Source organism: Euwallacea similis, chromosome 3, assembly GCF_039881205.1.
Source record: "Euwallacea similis isolate ESF13 chromosome 3, ESF131.1, whole genome shotgun sequence".
In the NCBI taxonomy this organism is placed as follows: domain Eukaryota; kingdom Metazoa; phylum Arthropoda; class Insecta; order Coleoptera; family Curculionidae; genus Euwallacea; species Euwallacea similis.
This window is the reverse complement of record NC_089611.1, coordinates 3,632,234-3,649,343: the sequence shown is the minus strand read 5'-3', so window position 1 is coordinate 3,649,343 and position 17,110 is coordinate 3,632,234. Positions and strand designations below refer to the sequence as shown.

The 17,110-nt window shown below is 37.5% G+C and overlaps 2 protein-coding genes across 3 annotated transcripts in view; one reads left to right on the top strand and one right to left on the bottom strand.

Moving 5' to 3' along the window:
• Positions 1–17,110, top strand: part of LOC136420117 (nephrin-like) — a 132,112-nt gene that overhangs the window by 21,970 nt on the left and 93,032 nt on the right. The window lies entirely within an intron of this gene.
• LOC136419623 (uncharacterized) lies at positions 4,344–5,259 on the bottom strand. The gene is made up of 5 exons (XM_066406103.1): positions 5,204–5,259; positions 5,032–5,154; positions 4,852–4,980; positions 4,593–4,792; positions 4,344–4,545 (listed from the first exon to the last, which is right to left on the bottom strand). The coding sequence occupies exons 1-5, from the start codon at positions 5,240–5,242 to the stop codon at positions 4,344–4,346; spliced, it is 693 nt and encodes a 230-aa protein (XP_066262200.1). The 5' UTR covers positions 5,243–5,259.

Sequence of the window (17,110 nt, the reverse complement as noted above, 5' to 3'; positions counted from 1 at the left end):
AAATCTATATAGCCGACATAAATCATCTAAAGCCTTTGTGCAGGGACATTCATTCGGCGGTAATATTGCTGTGCAAAGCTAGAATCGAGCCAACCCTTGCCTCGCCTTACAAGCTAAGATATTTCGACAAGTTAATACCCGCCGAAATGGATTGGGTAAGCGCTATTGGTTGATGGATTTTACAAGTTTGGACATATGCAGAGTTGGAGTGGGTTTGAACGTTATTAGCGTTTGCCCTTGGGACTTTTTGGAGTTTATTAACCGTCGAAACTTGCTTGAAAGATTAACAAAGTACGTACTAACGAATATCAAAATTAGGTATCGCCGCAGCAATGGGCGCGTTCAGAGGGCTGAAGCGCTCTAAAGCTTTATTGCAGCGATTCGCTGAATGTATTAATTGCGACCTGATCGCTCTAAGGCTGGCTTAAAGCAGCAGATCACAATGGGCGCATTCAGCGCTTTATTTCAGCAGTGCAGACTTAAAGCGGCGGAGCGTATTATAATGAAAGCTGGGATTTTGATCAAGGTCGAATTAGCAGTTGCTTGTCAAATCAAATTGTCAGATAGAAAATAGTCGGCGAACTCAGGCTTCAAATGAAACAGGGTCGATTACTTCAAGTTCTCTGAATACGTCTTAGAACACTGGAGTTTTAGCGCTGCACTACAAATAAAGCTGTAAGAGTTGATTTGAAATAATGTTATTTCTCTTTACACGGTTTTCACTTCTCCCTCGATTTCTAAAACTATTTGGCAGACTTAAATAGAAAAGCGATGTTGCATTGAACTGGTACGCGTTCTCGCACGTGCCCATTCGCCTCTTAGTTGCTGTTAAAAATTTCTATCCAATCTGGATATTTCTCCACTGGAGTTGATTCAGACCGTTGGTTAATGTCCGCACATCGCAAAAGAACGCTGCTGGAGGGATTTTTAAGGAGAAACACTATCTTGAAATTCACTTTGAAATAGAACTTCTCGATATGCAACGACTTAAATCGAGACTTAACTGCAAACACGACACTCACGAAGCCCTATTTTGAAATATGCAAGTGCATGAACAAGCCGAATTCCAGATGGAACTATACAACGAGTGCAATCCTTTCAGTTTCAAGGTGACGATTAAGGCATAAATGTGATGACGATATGTTTTTTCTAGCAGATAATCACTTCTATGATGGAATACAAATGCATTCCAAACAGACCTGTTAGCGATAAGCTAACCAGGATTCACACATAATTTTTCTGTAAAATTACAGTTAAGTCAGCATGAGTGGTTCCATCGTGGGGGTGAATGCGTGCTAGCCCGAAGTCCGAAAAATGAATCATTTTTATGAGCCGATACCGATAATTAATTATTTTTTAACTGGAGAGCACAAATTTTCATTAAATTTTGTTCATTTCCCCTGCACTTACACACCAATTTTCCATGATCATTTAATGTTTTCAATAGGGCCAATAAACACATTTCTAAAGTTTATCCCGCGTACAGCCCTGCATTTTAATCTAGTTTTAAAACTGGAGAGAGATCGAGACTGGCGGTTTCCAGTAATTGTTAAGGGATTTCCGCAAAGAGCCACTCCCCATCCATATTCGAATATTTCATCAGACCGGAATGACACATTAGAAGTCGGTAAAACTGCGGATTCTCTGAAAGGAAAGTTTGACTTATGGGACATAAATTTATGACGATGGTTCGGGTCGCTTGATCGAAGTTTGGGCTGGGATTTTAATGTGCCATAGAATAGTTTGGAAAACAGTTTTCGTTTGCGTCTACTTTGTTATGTTCACTACGTTTATCGGAGTTAAGTCATCCTGGACGTACAATCTAAAGTTGCCAGAAAAATTATTGCATCCTAAAACTGATTTGGGGTTCAAAGAATCATTGTATAAGCTAGATAACTTGTAGTGCAAACTAATTGCATTGGGATACTTACTAGAAAATTTACTGCATTCCTTGCTTCGCATAGCAAAGCATAGGGATACTTCGGGTAAGTACTCTTAAATCACTTTAACTTCCCAATATATCTGAACGGCTTAAGATCCTCAACCAAGGCAGATTTAGCTAATTGCTGTATTGTTTCAAATGACATGTTTATGGTGGCTATAATTTTCAGAGAGAGTCGTTGCATAGTCGCCTGACTTTGCTAAAATTTCCTTGACGGTTGAAAAGCCAAAAAGCGTTATCTGTGAAAGAAACATTTCAGCGTGAGAAAGGGGGACAATTGTGAATTCTCACAATTGTCCCCCTTTTTTTCATTTCCAAAACATTTAGAAAGTTATCAGAATTCTAACGCCGTAATCAGTTGAATATACAAAATCATATCAGGATTGGCTCTTTGGGCTCCTTTGTGAGTTTGAAGCGGGAACACAATGGGAACCTTAACAACCTTACCTATATAAATTCCCTCGGCAAGAGACGTTTGCGATTTTTCTTCGAGAAATGGGTGCTTTATTGAATCCGAGTAGAATCCATTTACCATACAATGCAGTAAAGAATATTCATATTTTAACGACTTCTCTCTCTCAAATCATCCCCGCGAATTTTTTTGATACATTCTGGCTTATTCAAAACCTCCCCTCGGAAGTGCGCTTTTTTTCGAAGAGATTTGACCCAATAAATATTACGCCTAATGCTGAAAAAACTGTGCAAGTTTCGATTTTTTTGCGGTCGTTACCTCCGTCTTTGGCGACCTCCGACTTATATCCCCGGGGGTAGCGATAAGAGCAGGGGCCCCTGAAATCACCAAAAATGAATTTGTCTTGAGGATTCGTCGCCGTTTAACCTCTGAACCGAAAGAGCCCTGGTCAAAGACGAGTTTGGATATTGTGATCCGAGATATGATTTCGATATTACGATGGCACGGAAGCCATTATCAAAGAGGAAGCGAATAATGACATTGCTTCGGGGCCCCCGGTCGAGATTTGGTGCGAAACTCACTGCACTTGACTTTTATTCTTCTTAGGAAGAGGCCTGCAATAATCGTAAAAAATAATTGGATTGCGGATTAATAACTGTTTTAAATGAGGAGATAATTGCAGGGTAATTGGAAGTCTTCAGGGCTGTACTTGTTTCGCCCTTCAGACAGATTTTTGTGTTTAAAATTGAAAAAAAAAATTGTGAGTTTCTCTTTAGTTCATTTGCGTGAGACAAAAAAAGTCTACTTCATTATAAATTGCACGTAACAAGAATTTAACAATGAATCGAATAATGATTAACGATCGATTGGTCGCTCAACATCCATAAGTCTGAGAATGATCCACTTATTGACGTAAAACAAGCGAGAAAACGCGTTGTTATAAAACTCAGAAATCTAAAACAGACTTCAAATGCTTGCAAAAAGAAAAGTCGACATCTTCTAGCTACTTACTAGCGGTGCCTTCCCTTGACAAGGGCTAAGGGCATTATCCGTGTAAGTTGATATGGGCACACACATATGTACATCTTCAATACACCAATTAGCGAAATATTTCCTATAATTTCTATCTAATTGCATACTGCTGCCTGTAATTTGCCCTTGAACCTCCTCCACTTCCTTTGTTGTTCCTGAGCTTCATTTTTACTTCCCCCGATTTCCCTGGAACTTCTCGTACTTTGCTCAAACTTCCCCCGACTTCCTTCAAACTTTCTCTGTTTCCCTCGAATTTCCCATATTTCCCAATGTCTGTACACTAAACTTCCTCAGCGGTTTGCCCTTTAGCTATACTCCATTTGACCAGAAACTCTATTTATTTTTGCCTTTCTTCATCGCGGAAATGCAAAAATTACCAACAATTAAGCGAATTAGACCGAATTCGAATTGCGCTAAGTTGATTTTTTCCAGCGAACTGAAAATCTACTTAATCGGAGACTGAGTTGCGCGAATGAATCTTTTATAAATATTTCTCTTGATATTTTCTATTAGTTCATTGACATTTTCCCCTTGAAATATAAAAATGATATTTAACTGGATTTCGCCAGTCCCACTTTAACAGCTTCCATTATTTATTTGTTTGTCTAGATCATTGTTCGTATAACACGACTAATCTGGAGATATCGATTGCAGGACGAAATTATTAATGTGCTCTTAACTCTCACTGCAGGCTAAATTCATGTAGACTTTGACACCGAGCCTAGATATTGGCCAGATTTTTATTTATATATAATATATATAATATATATAATATAAAAATTACCTTAGTGTTAAAGTTAACAGCATATTAATAATTTGGCCCTTAGGCCGTGATCAAATGACGCGTATTTATTATTATAGGAACACATTTAATTAAAGTTAATAAATATCTACTTTAAGCTACACTGCCATATTTGAAAGTATTTGATGCGCAATTCAGCCTTAAGGTCAAATTTTTTAACTAATAGAATCTTTCCTCAAATCAAAGGAAGTTTCCATTGGGTTAGTCGAAGCCCCACCCTTGCTTTCCAGGGTTCCTCTGGAAAATTTGAAGAGAGACGCTTTATCTATGTTTGTAGTGAGAGGGTCATATTGAGGGAGTACTCCGAAGGAGGTTTCTTTGTGGTTGTTCAGCTCCTTATCAATACAACGGTCAAACCTAAGGTACAACTATAAAGAAGTCGAATTCAAAGGCTCATATCATACCATTGCATCAGGAAATACTGTCTTTTCTTCTTGTTTCTTTGAGATCTCTCTGTCGACTGATTTCGCTGCAAGTGCTCCTTCTCCAAAAGATTTGCCCTCGATGATGTAGTGTCTTGTAAGGGTGGTGAAATGGACGTGGGACTTTCGCTATTGTTTTGCTTCCCTCGTTTAGATCCTGAGGACATGGTTTGTGTGTTCCTCTATAGGAGCATGAAATTAACCTAATTTAGCACATTCTTAAAATTAACGTCACTCTGACCTCATCTAGTATCCAAGACAAATTGTAGTGGTGGTTGGGCGCGAAGGTTTCGTATTGGTTGGGATAGTTACAAGGCCCAGGAGTAGAAGCTCGAGATGCTGAAGGTATTCCTCTTTCATAGTCTGAATACTACTTGAAAAATATATTTATTTATTTGTTTTTTTTTAATATTTACCTTACCTCTCCATTTCGTCCATGCAGGGATTCCGGCCTTGTAGGGCTTTTTTCCACAATTATATGGACGGTTTTAGGAGATGACATTGGAAAGTTGCTAGATGAGGTGTGTAAACCTATTGGAGAGATCTAAAAACTAAGATTAATCCCTGAAAAGTCAACTATAGAGGTTTAATACAGTATTATTTATGACTCCAGATTTGCCCCTACGACTCATCTTCTGCACAGATTTTTCTGATGATTAACTAAAATTTTCTCTGCTAATGAAGTGACAGCATTGACATGAGCTTGGACAGAGCTTTTTTCAGCTGATTGCTGGTGGAAATTTGGGCGTCGTATTCATTTCGTAAAATTCTTAAAAAATTCCCAATTTGAGAGAGACGATTCTGGTAAATCTTTCGATTTTTAAAACATGAGTTTTTTGAGAATTCCTATTCGACAATCCAGAGGCGTTAAAACTAAATTCAAGAAGCATTGATTTCTTTATTTGCCGCGTTAAACCTTGAGCCATGTGGGGCGATAGTTTTACCTTAAATCCCGCAATTAAAACTCGTGGAAATGTCGCTGAACTCCGCTAACGTGCCACTCAATCTTATCCAGGAAAAGAATCTCTGCTTTCCCCTAACGTGCACGTTTGGAGACTTTTCCAGGCGTTTTGGTCTGGAAGCGTCGTTGCGTGTGCTTTCAATTTACATTAGTTATGACCATGACCACATCGCATGCTTGACCCAAGGACATTGCTAAATAAACATTAACATGTAAATATGTAATCGGTGGTCAAGAGGGATAAACCTGGATGGAGGGAATAACCAATAGAATTTGAAAACCTCCGGTTTTGATGTAGAGGGTCTTCATCTGTAATTTACTCAGTCTAACACAACTCTCGAAATGACAAGCAGTAACAGAAAAAGAGCAATTTTAAGCTGAAGTGAAGTCCTCTGGAACGTTTCAACAACCTCTATAGTTACGTTTATCGGGAAAATATTTCCATTCTGACGAAGTTTAATTAAATATTTGGCAATTATTTAATATTTCCGGAAACCAATATACAATTTCAATATTCCTCTATTTTTGTTTGCAAAAGTTAACTCTTCTAATAATTATTAATCCGATCGAAAAACTCAGATAAAATTTGCTCGCATGTTTCTAATTTACGATGGATCTTTTTTTGCTTGGACACAACTAAAGTAACTAATATCAAAAACCCCAAAACGAGCAATTTTAATGAGCGTTTTAGTGTTTGGAAGCCATCCAGAAATTCTAGACGGAGAAAAAGTGCTCCTTATTTACTAAAGTCCGCTTATATCTATTGAGATAATGAGGTCAAAATAAACAAACCATATTTGAAGACTATCCGTTATTGATTTTATCGTTCGGTAAGCGGACCTGTGACAACACATTTGGAGTTGGTGCCTTAATGGTCAGTATCGATTAATTGTTTATGTAGCTCACTAGGACTTAGTTGTTGATTTCCGGGCTCAAATTTGAGGCAATAGGTTCCAGGAGGACCTGAATTCACCTAGAGGAAAAAGTTGCCACATATGTTGAAGAAAATCGTAGATTCGAATATAAAAATCAATTTAGCACGGGATTTATAGCGTGCAACGAAATGAACGTTGACGCGCTGATTTAGTGGGGAATTATCTCCCTCACGAAAATAAAAAACCCCCTCCCTTCAACCGTTCAATCGAAAAATTTGCAGTTTAACCCCAGTGGCGGAACATCTAGTTTTTCTCACTATTTTGGGCCATGGCAATTCGCAAATATCACTAAAACTTGACCTGTTATGCTTCTAATAGTAAGCAATTCATTGATTCTTTTTGAGGAGCATAACAGAGATTAACGGTGATTATTTTGCCCAGGGCACAGTAGCGTAACATGTGGTTTTAACATATAGAAATACAGGGTTTCACAAAGACTTGCTTGTCATGCTTAATGCTGGTAGTTGATCTTCTGCTTTTCACTTGCTGGAACCATGGTTTGTGAGCAATAGCAGCCGCATTAAAAACTCCCCATATTTCAAAAGCTGGGGAAGCATCGAAACCTGAATTCCCTCCCTCTTAGTGCAAACAGCGTTAGTGGGGTTCCAAAATATCTCGGCAAAATTCCTGATATATGTATTTTTATCGTTCATGTTTGCGTCGAAAGTTTTGTGTACCAATAAGATATCCCCGATACGTCGTTCTGCTATTGACATGCAGAAATAGGGGCATTTGGGGGACGTAAGCTGTAAATAACAAGTCAGATTTTTTGCCTCAAATCGGGGGGGAAAGTGCCTCGATACCCCGCCAGTGAATATTAGTATTTATGGAGCAAACTCTCAGTTGTAGAATGAAATCTTTGATTTATTCACGGCTCCGGTGTTTACACACATAAAAGTAATTTCGCTAACAAGAGCGCTACAAACAAAGCCAATTTAGCAAGAATTCAACCCTAACGTGATCATATTTGCCCTGTTATTTCCGGCTTATTAACACGAGCTTCCCCTATTTTACACATCAATAAGCCCCAAAGGGATTGTATCTTATCACCTCCAACATTGGCCGAATTCCGGGCGATTCTTACCCGGATTCTCCAAGGAAATCGACATATGCAAAGAAAGCGATAATCGATTGAACTGGAAAGTTAATCGGTAAATGGATTTTTGAATTTTATTGTCTAAAATCACAAAATAAAATCATTATTCATACCGGGTGACATGAATAAAAGAGCCCGCGATTCATGCATGTAGGTATTTCAAACGATAGTTAGGTACGTTTAAACTTAATGGATTTTAAATTACATAGGACCCGGGTTCCTTATCGCTCTTGCGGTTTAGCAAAAAGCTGTTTTTTTAATGCATTTGTGATGCTGCACTTTTTTTTAGGTCACGTCTAAAGTCTTAAAAATACCTGAATTTAATCTGTTTTTGACCGCAATGTCCACTAAAAACCTTTCGAAAAAGCTTCGGGAACGTGTCTTCCGCCTCCCACAATGAAATGTCTCGTTCTTGGTGTGCATTCGGTCTGGATTTATAAAGTTAAACGTGCATTACATAAAATGTGGTTACAGATCACGTTATACTCATTTGTTTGGTACGAACGGGCATTACTTGTTCGCAAATTAGTTTTTTCGGCCCCGTAATGACGACGGATGTTCATGAGCTTGAAGACGATCGTCGATTTCAAGGCCTTATGCTGAAATATAGATGGGTTAAAGCACGAGCTGATCCGAGATTTATCTTTATGTAGGGTAAATAAAGAAACAATGAGAAATTTAAGAGAAACTTGGTACATGCATGAGTCTTGAGAGGAAAACGGTGAAGTGGTTAATTAAAGTTTTATTGGTGGATTGTTGGAATGAAGGGTTCAGGTCCTGAACGTGATTTTACAACACATATGATACAGATGGTTTCCTAAGAACCTTATGGTTCTGCGTGGGCGGTTGATCTCGAAATACGTTTTTTGGAGTGAGTCGTCTTAACAGAAAAAACAGCAAAGTTTCTCATAAAGCCTCCATTTCCATCATACACATTCCCCAAACATGTGGTTAAGATTAGTTAGTCTCTGTACATCCAGAGACGAATAGGAAATTAGTATCTAATCAAAACATAATTTTAGATATTGCAGAGGATTACATCATACTTTCCTTCAGTGGTATCTCTCCGAAGTTGCATGTTTCATCATCTACTATGCAATTTGTAAATAGTTGATATCCCACATCTAGTTGGCATAAGTAGGTTTTAGGACTTAAATCCACCATCATTGGGTGACAGGTTATAATTGGGTACCTCTCACCGCTTTATGAATTTATGGTTTTATGCTGGTGTTTATCACCCTAGTCGACAGATGTGAATTCTAGGTTACCCTGGAAACTTACATTGAGGCTCTGGAACCTTGCAATCTGAAGAACCTTCATTTCGAAGGACTTCTAAAATTGCGAAAATCAATATGAATATGCAGAGTATTAGGGAAATAATTTTTATATATTTCACCAGTGATTAAGAATATCATTTTGAACAAAAAAGTTCCTTACAAGAGGGATCGTAAGTACAACCATTTCCTTGGAAAATCGAAACATCTTGTGAAAATTGGGTATGTCGCGCCGTATTTATCTCATTTCCATACCTACCTAAATAGCCGCATAAAGTGGGTTGTTTTGATGTACTTTTTTACACTGTTTTTTGGGTCTGGTAGGTACCAGACCTAAAAAACCATATATAATTAACAAACTGCACTAAATTCAAAATGTTTTAAAATTATGTGATTCTTATTTTATTATTTTGAAAAGCCATTTACTTTTAAATCATTGTTATCGTCTTTAATTAGCATAACATGTTGCATTACACATTTTACACCACTCACATCGCACTCAAAACCACAAATTTATTATTGTTTTTGCTACATTAAATGTCCGAAATGTTCACCATTTAAGTCCATGCATGCCCCATTCCGGGTACTCCTTGTTAAACTCTCTTGAACAAGGTTTAAAATTTGTTCTTCAGCTTCAGTACCAACTTCTCGCTGTCGACCTCGTCCTTGATATGGCGGAATAACGCTACCTGCATCCAGTAGCCTTTGGGAAACTTTAACAACTGTTTGTTGAGCTGGAAATTTCCTTTCCGGATAACGATTACCTTACCGTAAATGCACCGTAATGAGCTTCTTCAGAATTTTGTGACGGCTCTCCATAAATCAAAAGCATGTCACGATACTCGCGTAAAGAAGACGTTGTCACGTAGGTACTGTTAATAAGTCGGAATAAAATCGCTTAAAGCTCGCCCAAATTAACTTTGCGGATGATTTGTTGCGTGTACCGACAGGAGATGCATTCAGCGAGAACGAAATCACGCTAAAATATTAAAAGTATGGAAGGACATAGAGTTTATGACAAAACCGAAAGAAAAATAAGGGTGGTTTTATCTTGTCCCTTCTCGATGGTCCCTAATGGGCTCCACTTATCCATGGCGTCGGGCGTCTTTGCACAGGATCGTATGTCAGGTTAGGTGGGATGAAATGCAGATGACCACAGCATAAAGTAGATGGCTCATAACTCATGTAATATTGAGGTGCTAGATCTACCTGTTTACTGCGCATTCCTATGCCTTATCGCTTCACCCGCAAAGTGGGCGAGCGACCTTAATAAGGGCTATAAAAAACAATCAAAACAAAAACAAACTCCTCTCCCTCGGTCACGTTCAGTGCGGCGTTGCCACTTACGGTTATTTTTACCGCTCAAGTTATTAATTAAGTTTTCAATTGATTTTCGCAATGTTATTGTTGAATAATTTTAAGTTTTTTGTTACACGTCAAACAGTCAACATCTGTCAAGTACGTTTTTCCACATTTTATTCAAACTTTAAAGCTCCTCATAGCTTTTCGGTTGCCAGCTTTGACTTTCTTTTTTTTTTAACTATTAGGTTTTCGACCCCTGTCGTGAGGAACTTTTTTGCTCAAAATGACGTTCTTAATCGTTGGTTAAATTTACGAAAGTTGTTTCCCTAACACCCTGTATGCCCCGGGAACTAAAAGAGGCAGGGCAACGCGTTTAACGCAGGCCAATAAACTTCATCAAAGCGATATAAATATTCCTAATCGCTGGAAATTAATAAATTTCTTGCCAGTTTTATATTATTTTTCCTATTAATATGCAATATTCTACTTTTAAAAACATCGTGCCAGTTCAATGCGTTCCACTTTGCGTATTAAAAGCCACGCAAAACTGCCCTTATCAAGACATTCTCTGAACATATTTAATGGAATGTGCACGGTATTATTTTAACAAAATTTAAAATGCTAATTTTAATGCACACCACAATATTGAGGTCGAACTATAAACGGTCAACTCTGCAATCAAAATGCTATTAGCAGGGTGCACAAGCAGGATAAAAAAATCAATTTAGTCCCACTTGCCCCCGAAACCCTTCTAGTTTCGAGGTTAATATTAATATAAGGAGTCCTCATCGCTGCTCTAAGTATATCGAGTTTCTTGCTGACATTAATTTCGCGATTGTTAAAAGGTGAACTTTTATTAGCTATTAAACTTATATCGAAACTACCCTAATAAAATTTAGATGGGCGATATTATAGATGTCTCCGTTGCACCCCCTCAAGGCGTACATCCGACTCAAAAAGATGGAAAAATGTTATGAGTCATAAAGTTTATGACCTACTCCGATAGTGTATTCCATACACTTTGCTTTGGCATTAAAAACATTGCTGTAAACGGCCAAACTATAGTTTGTTGTTGTGAATCCTCAGGACTTTAACTGTGTATAAAAGCACGTGCCGGTGGATTTGATAGCCATTAAGAATGATTTACGCAAGAGCGAACATGTTTAGAATAATTCAACCTTAAGATTTAGTGAAATATTTGTGATGCTGGCTTGTTTGTTATTCACAATATTGTGAAATATTGTAGGCATTGTGTCCATATGCATTTGGTAATTAGACAGAGGATTTATTAGTTCAAAGTGATTTATCTTGGCTAAAGAGGGTTATTAAAACTAGTGTTTTAAATGCCTTCGCTTGTCTGATTGAGCTTAATTAATGTTCTTGACAATAGCAATAAAGAAACTTTCATTCGGATTAAGTCCTCGGTTTATATGCGTGCCGTGAGACTTTCCTGGTGAGAACTTCCCAGGACACTTCGAATTGTTCAGGAAAGTTCCCATAAAAGGTGTTATCAGCCCCTTTCCCAAATTTTCCAGGTTCAGTTGCTTGAGATTAAGTTTCTTTAACCCTCGATTTTCAAAGTGGGTTTCCTTCCAGGACTCCCAGCAACAAACACGATAAGGGAGTTTTGAACAGAATTTTAGGCAGACGGGCAGGATTTCATAGACTACTGATTTTTTTACTCGAAGTTCTCTAACACCGAATATTTTTGAGTTTGTAAATAGACATTTTTTTCTCATTTTAGACTGATCTCTTCTTGGCAAAGTGCTGTGGTTTCGATACATTTCTAGGAGCTTTCAGTGGTAATAATTCTACCTCATAGTCGATCGGCCATAATGCACTAATCTCACTATGGTTCGAGCTCCATGTGGTATAAAAACTCCCTGCAAAGTTCTACATTGCGTTCACTTAAAAATCCATTTTGAACATAAACAAGCGGCACTGCGAGATCCCAGCCAAACACCGCACGTTTCCAGACCGATATTCCCCTACAAGAAAAATATATTTCTACTACATCGTTGTTAGCGAAAAAAAATCAACGGCGAATTTCCATATTTCTCATACGCGCGTTTACCCGTTTTTGCGATATATATCCGGGGTCGTTCCATTTTTTCGCCCCTGGAGGCCCGGTAATTTGTCATCGACGGAGAGAGAGGAGTTAAACAAATACATTGTTTTTGTAAAGCGGCAGATATAGCGCTCATTAATTTAACTTGTTTAAACGAGGGTTAAAAATGACAAACCCGTTAAAAGGAATCGTATGAATATATATTGTGGAAAAGTAATGGCGACAGTTTCGGACAACGACGTCGAAAAACTGTTTGTTTTCGGATTTGCATGCTCTATCTGCATATGGTCCCGACCTATTGCTCTTTTCAACGTTAGTTACTGCGTGGCGTGCTTGAGTGCCACAGTTTTAAAGTTAAAATAATTTTCAGATTTGATATGATCCCAAAATCAGCTTCCCCGAAAAGCATTCAAAAGTAATTTGCATTAAAAAACAAGTTTTCAATAGACTTTGGATATTTTCCATGAAGTCCGCTTTCAAGAGTTTCAATTTCCAGAATCGACAGCGGCACTTCTAGGTAATAAAGATCAAACCAAACTGGGTCTTATAACTCATTAGGCGAATAATTGCTCCCATTAAGACATATTTTACAAATGGGACTTTTAGGGTTTTATGCTCTATTTATTGCCGAAGTTGCCAGCTTGGAGTAGGTTATATTAACGGCGGCCACTTACGGCAAACCGAGGAATAAGTTTGTTTTATTAGAGCCGCTTATTTAAATTTTTAGGAGTTGTTTAATCAACCAGTTAAGTGGAACACCCCCCCTGTTAGTTAACAGCAACCCCACACCCAAACTGATCGTAATCTGGATAATTTGCATAACGCGGAACGTGAATTCGGCGAAATGAAAATGCAAATTTTTAAGGGGATATGCTCAAAAACTTAAACTAATAAAATTTAGTGGAACTTTATCTCCGCTACACGTTTCAGCCTGCTCTGTCTAATTAGTAATTTGTTTCAATTAGGTTTCGAGTGGAAACTGCAGTTGAGCACCAGCAAGCTTTATTAATGGTTCGAATTATTCGAATAACGAAGCTATTTTTAAAATTATTAGCACTTATTTATTTGGCTGCCACTACTAATTCCTGCCCTTATTAATGTGGGCGGAAATAACAATAAACCCACCCTGGAAGGAAGCTCTAAATTTATTTAACTCATTACACTTTTGAACTCTAATTGCGGTTTTTTTCTTTTTTTTGTCCCGCAAATTCGAGTCTAATTTTTATAAATTAGGCATTTCAGTCGGTAACAACTGCGACGGTTCCATTAGTGGAGATTAAATCAGGAGAAATAGACACGGCTTTGGGAAAAAAATGGCACGCATAAGACACACGAGGTGTATAATACAAAGGGTAATGCAAATAGAAGATTGTTGTAGATTGAAGGATAGTGGGAGGCAGAAAAGCTGAGTGCAGGTAAAAAAATAATGGCATAGACAGGAAAGAAACTCGGGTGCAAAAGCGGAGAAAAATGAGACAATTTGGACAGAAACACATGAGAATTAATCAAAGAATTTCCTTAACACCTTCAATTTCTCTAACCCTGCGGATACGCCATTGAGGTCCAATTTTTTAACTAAAATTAACATTTTGATTTTTTTAAATGTGTTACTTATTTTTGAGCTCAAAACTCATGCAAGCAGTGGTGTCTCAAGAATTCGGTAACCGTCTCAGCACCTCGAAGTAAAGTTAAATTACATAATTTTCTGTCGACCTCTGCAAATAGGCCCCTGATTTGCCATTTTTAAACAAAAGCAAGTGTCTTATTTTCTGAACTGTTTAGATGTTTTCCAACTCAAATTCATGGAAATCAGTGACGTTTCAAGGACTCAAAATTTTGTTTAACACTCTCAAAGCAAAGATAGATTATGTCGTTTCAGTTTTCCACTCCTTGAAGAGATTAACCTGGTTTTTCATTTTTAAATAAATTACAGTCTCTGATTGAATCGGTTTTAATCCTTTGATCATTTGTATGGTCAAATGATGCTGGTGAATCATCTGAAGTGAAAACCACGCACGAATGCACTTTTCGTTGCTGATCAACGGTGGAAAATTCGACGAGGAATTTTATGTCTCTCTTGGCTTTTCTCAACCGATTTCTCTACCTCTGTTCTGTTTCTCTATCCGCATGTTCTGCAGCATGGTTTTGGTCACGAATTTTGTCCTTGTATATAACGACATACCAGGATCAGTTTGCCTTTAAACAAAGAAGCAAACGATACCAGGCAGTAAAAACTTCAAGTTAAGATCATCAAACTTAAGTAAACCACAATTATTTTTTATGTATTTTTATTGACTTCGTTATTCCGCTACTATTGACATAATATCCAACCACCTTTATGTTTCGTAATAGGACAAACGATATGGCCAACAAAAAAGCCATTAGTCGGTTCTGAAGCAAAGGTAATAATCTAGAAAGTTTCGAAAAATACTCTAGAAATCAAAATTAGTTGTTTAATAACCTTTTAAACAACTTAAATGGCAGTTAGAAACTATAGGAGTTTATAGGATAAATAAACTAGTGCCTCAATAGTTAGTAGGTCACACTCTTTTAGCATTTTCCCCCAAGGGCCTAAACAAAGAGTTTTAACTTGGAGTTGAATACATGATTAATTGGGTTTCAGACACCCGCAGAGTTGAAAAGCTTTCAGAGGTGTTTAGGTTTATAGTTTAAACGGACTATTTATTTTGAGAGGAGAAAAATGTTTTATTTTGAGAAGAGAAAGTTTAATATGGGCTTTATTTATGTCACTGGAACAACGATAATAAAGCGCAGACCGGGGTACTATTTCATTAAAAGTTACGATGGAGGTATAATAAGGGGGCCTAATAGTTTATAGCCGCTTTATTAGCTCTATGCCGTTGCCATGGATAAAATATTATAAATTTTCAATATAATAAAACCACCTGACAGGCTAGACAACAAGTTACTGCGTATGGAATAAGGTGTTTTAACAATGAGGCCCCCGTGCTGTTGTGAATGGAGCAGTTTTATTGCCCATTATCTTGTGCGTTTCAAACGAGCTATTGTTGTGAATGTACGTGTCCAATTTTCAGAAACTATCAAAGTTTGTTAAGTTGGTAGAAAAATATCAGTTTTGATTTAATCCAAATCGGTTCCCTATGTACAAACGTAATTTCAAATAACTCGTAAACAGGTGGAGATTTCCGAGTCGCTACCGCTCTCTTCTTCTGTTTCTTTCCCAAACCATTCTCTATTTTTAATCTCGTCGCTCCAAAGCCATTCTGTGTTCTGACACGTAACAAAGGAATCTTATCTCTTTCGAAATTTCTCTCTTATAGGTAAGCTTTCCCGAAGATTCAACCAAGTTGAAAAATTTGTAATTTCGAATCGAAAGACATCAACAGCCCTGTATGTGGCCCTAAGAAAGGCTTTCATGTATTTTTGAACCATTGAAGATATGAGCTCGGTTCTCTACATCATTTCAAAGATATAGACGCAAGCATCGAGGCATGACTGAAACTGAAAGTCTACTGGCGACTTGAGTCAACTGTAGAAATTTATAACCCGGAAATGAAAAATTTCTGAGCGTTTGTGTTTGGCTATCTTTATATACTCTTGAAGTACTGAAGATACGAGCTCAATCCTCTAGATTATTTCAATGTTATGGACACGAATATCGAAGCATAATGCAAACTGGATAAGTCTGCTCGCAGCTAGAAGCAAGTTTAGAGATTTGTATCTTCGGAATGAGAAATTCCAGAAGATTTATATTTGGCTGTGGTTAGTACGTTGATATAAATATCTTTCAAATACTGAAACCATGAGCTCAATCTTTTAAATTACTTGAAAATTCAGAACAAAATTATCGGAGCATGGCTGATGCCCAATAAGCCTGTTTGTGGGTTGAATCAAGTTGAGAAATTTGCACCTGCGAAACGAAAGGTTGTTGAGTTTTTATTTGTAACCATAATAAGCATCCACGTGTAGGTGTACTCTTCAAATTCTGAAAATATGAGCTCAAATCGTTTTATTACTTGGAAGTAATGGGATGCAGTATCGAGGCATGGCTGACTCTCGAAAAGTTTGCTTCAGGGCTGAATCAAATTCGCGAATTTATAACTCTGAAAGGAATTTCTATACAAAATTTATATCTGGTCGTAAACAAGTAGATGTACTCTTAAAATATTGAATGTAGCAAGGTTTCGTTGGCGCCAATAATTCGTACCAATAAATATGTTAACGCTGTTGAACTTCTTAGTGCCAGTAGTTACACTGCCATTGGCGCCAATAAACCATGCAAGCGTAAATCTTCCTTTAGGGGCACGGATAGGCAGACGTCAGTAGAGCTCAATAAGTTTATTCAAAGGCTCAATCGAGTTCAAAAACCTATTTTTCCGACACCAAAGCTCTTAGAAGATTTTTATTTGACAATACGAGGCATCTATGTATGCTATTGAAATGATCCAAATTTGAACTCAATTTGAAAAATTGCTTGGTAGTTATGGGCAAAGCAAAAGGTAAAGGTATAATCGAGTCTCAATTGGTTTTAACCCTGAATCAGCAGTCTGGAATCGAAGTTTGAGTCAATATGGTTTCTTCATTAGTCACTTACACACACTCACATTTGAACGGGAAAGAGGTGAAGGAGAGAAGATTGCAATGTATACATAGATACAGGAGAACTGAGCGAAGCTGAGATATCTGGATGAAGATGAAAGGTTCAAGAAGAATAACAAAATGAAGAGAATAGCCAAAACTAACTTTATGAATGAGGCAAGTAAAGTAAAAGTGGAAAATATTATCGATTTCGATAAGGATAAAAGGAGTACAGTAACTCCACATTCCTTCGACGAAAAAGCTAGAAATACCTTGAGAAGTTGTTGATCGATTTTCTTTCTAA

Excerpts from the sequence above, each read along its gene's own strand:
- LOC136419623 (XM_066406103.1), bottom strand. The coding sequence starts at position 5,242 with ATGAGTCGTAGGGGCAAATCTGGAGTCATAAATAATACT. Across the intron at positions 4,793-4,851 it reads TGTCTTGGATACTAGATGAG|AGGAACACACAAACCATGTC; the intron begins GTCAGAGTGACG and ends ATGCTCCTATAG. Across the intron at positions 4,546-4,592 it reads CAGTATTTCCTGATGCAATG|GTTTGACCGTTGTATTGATA; the intron begins GTATGATATGAG and ends GTTGTACCTTAG.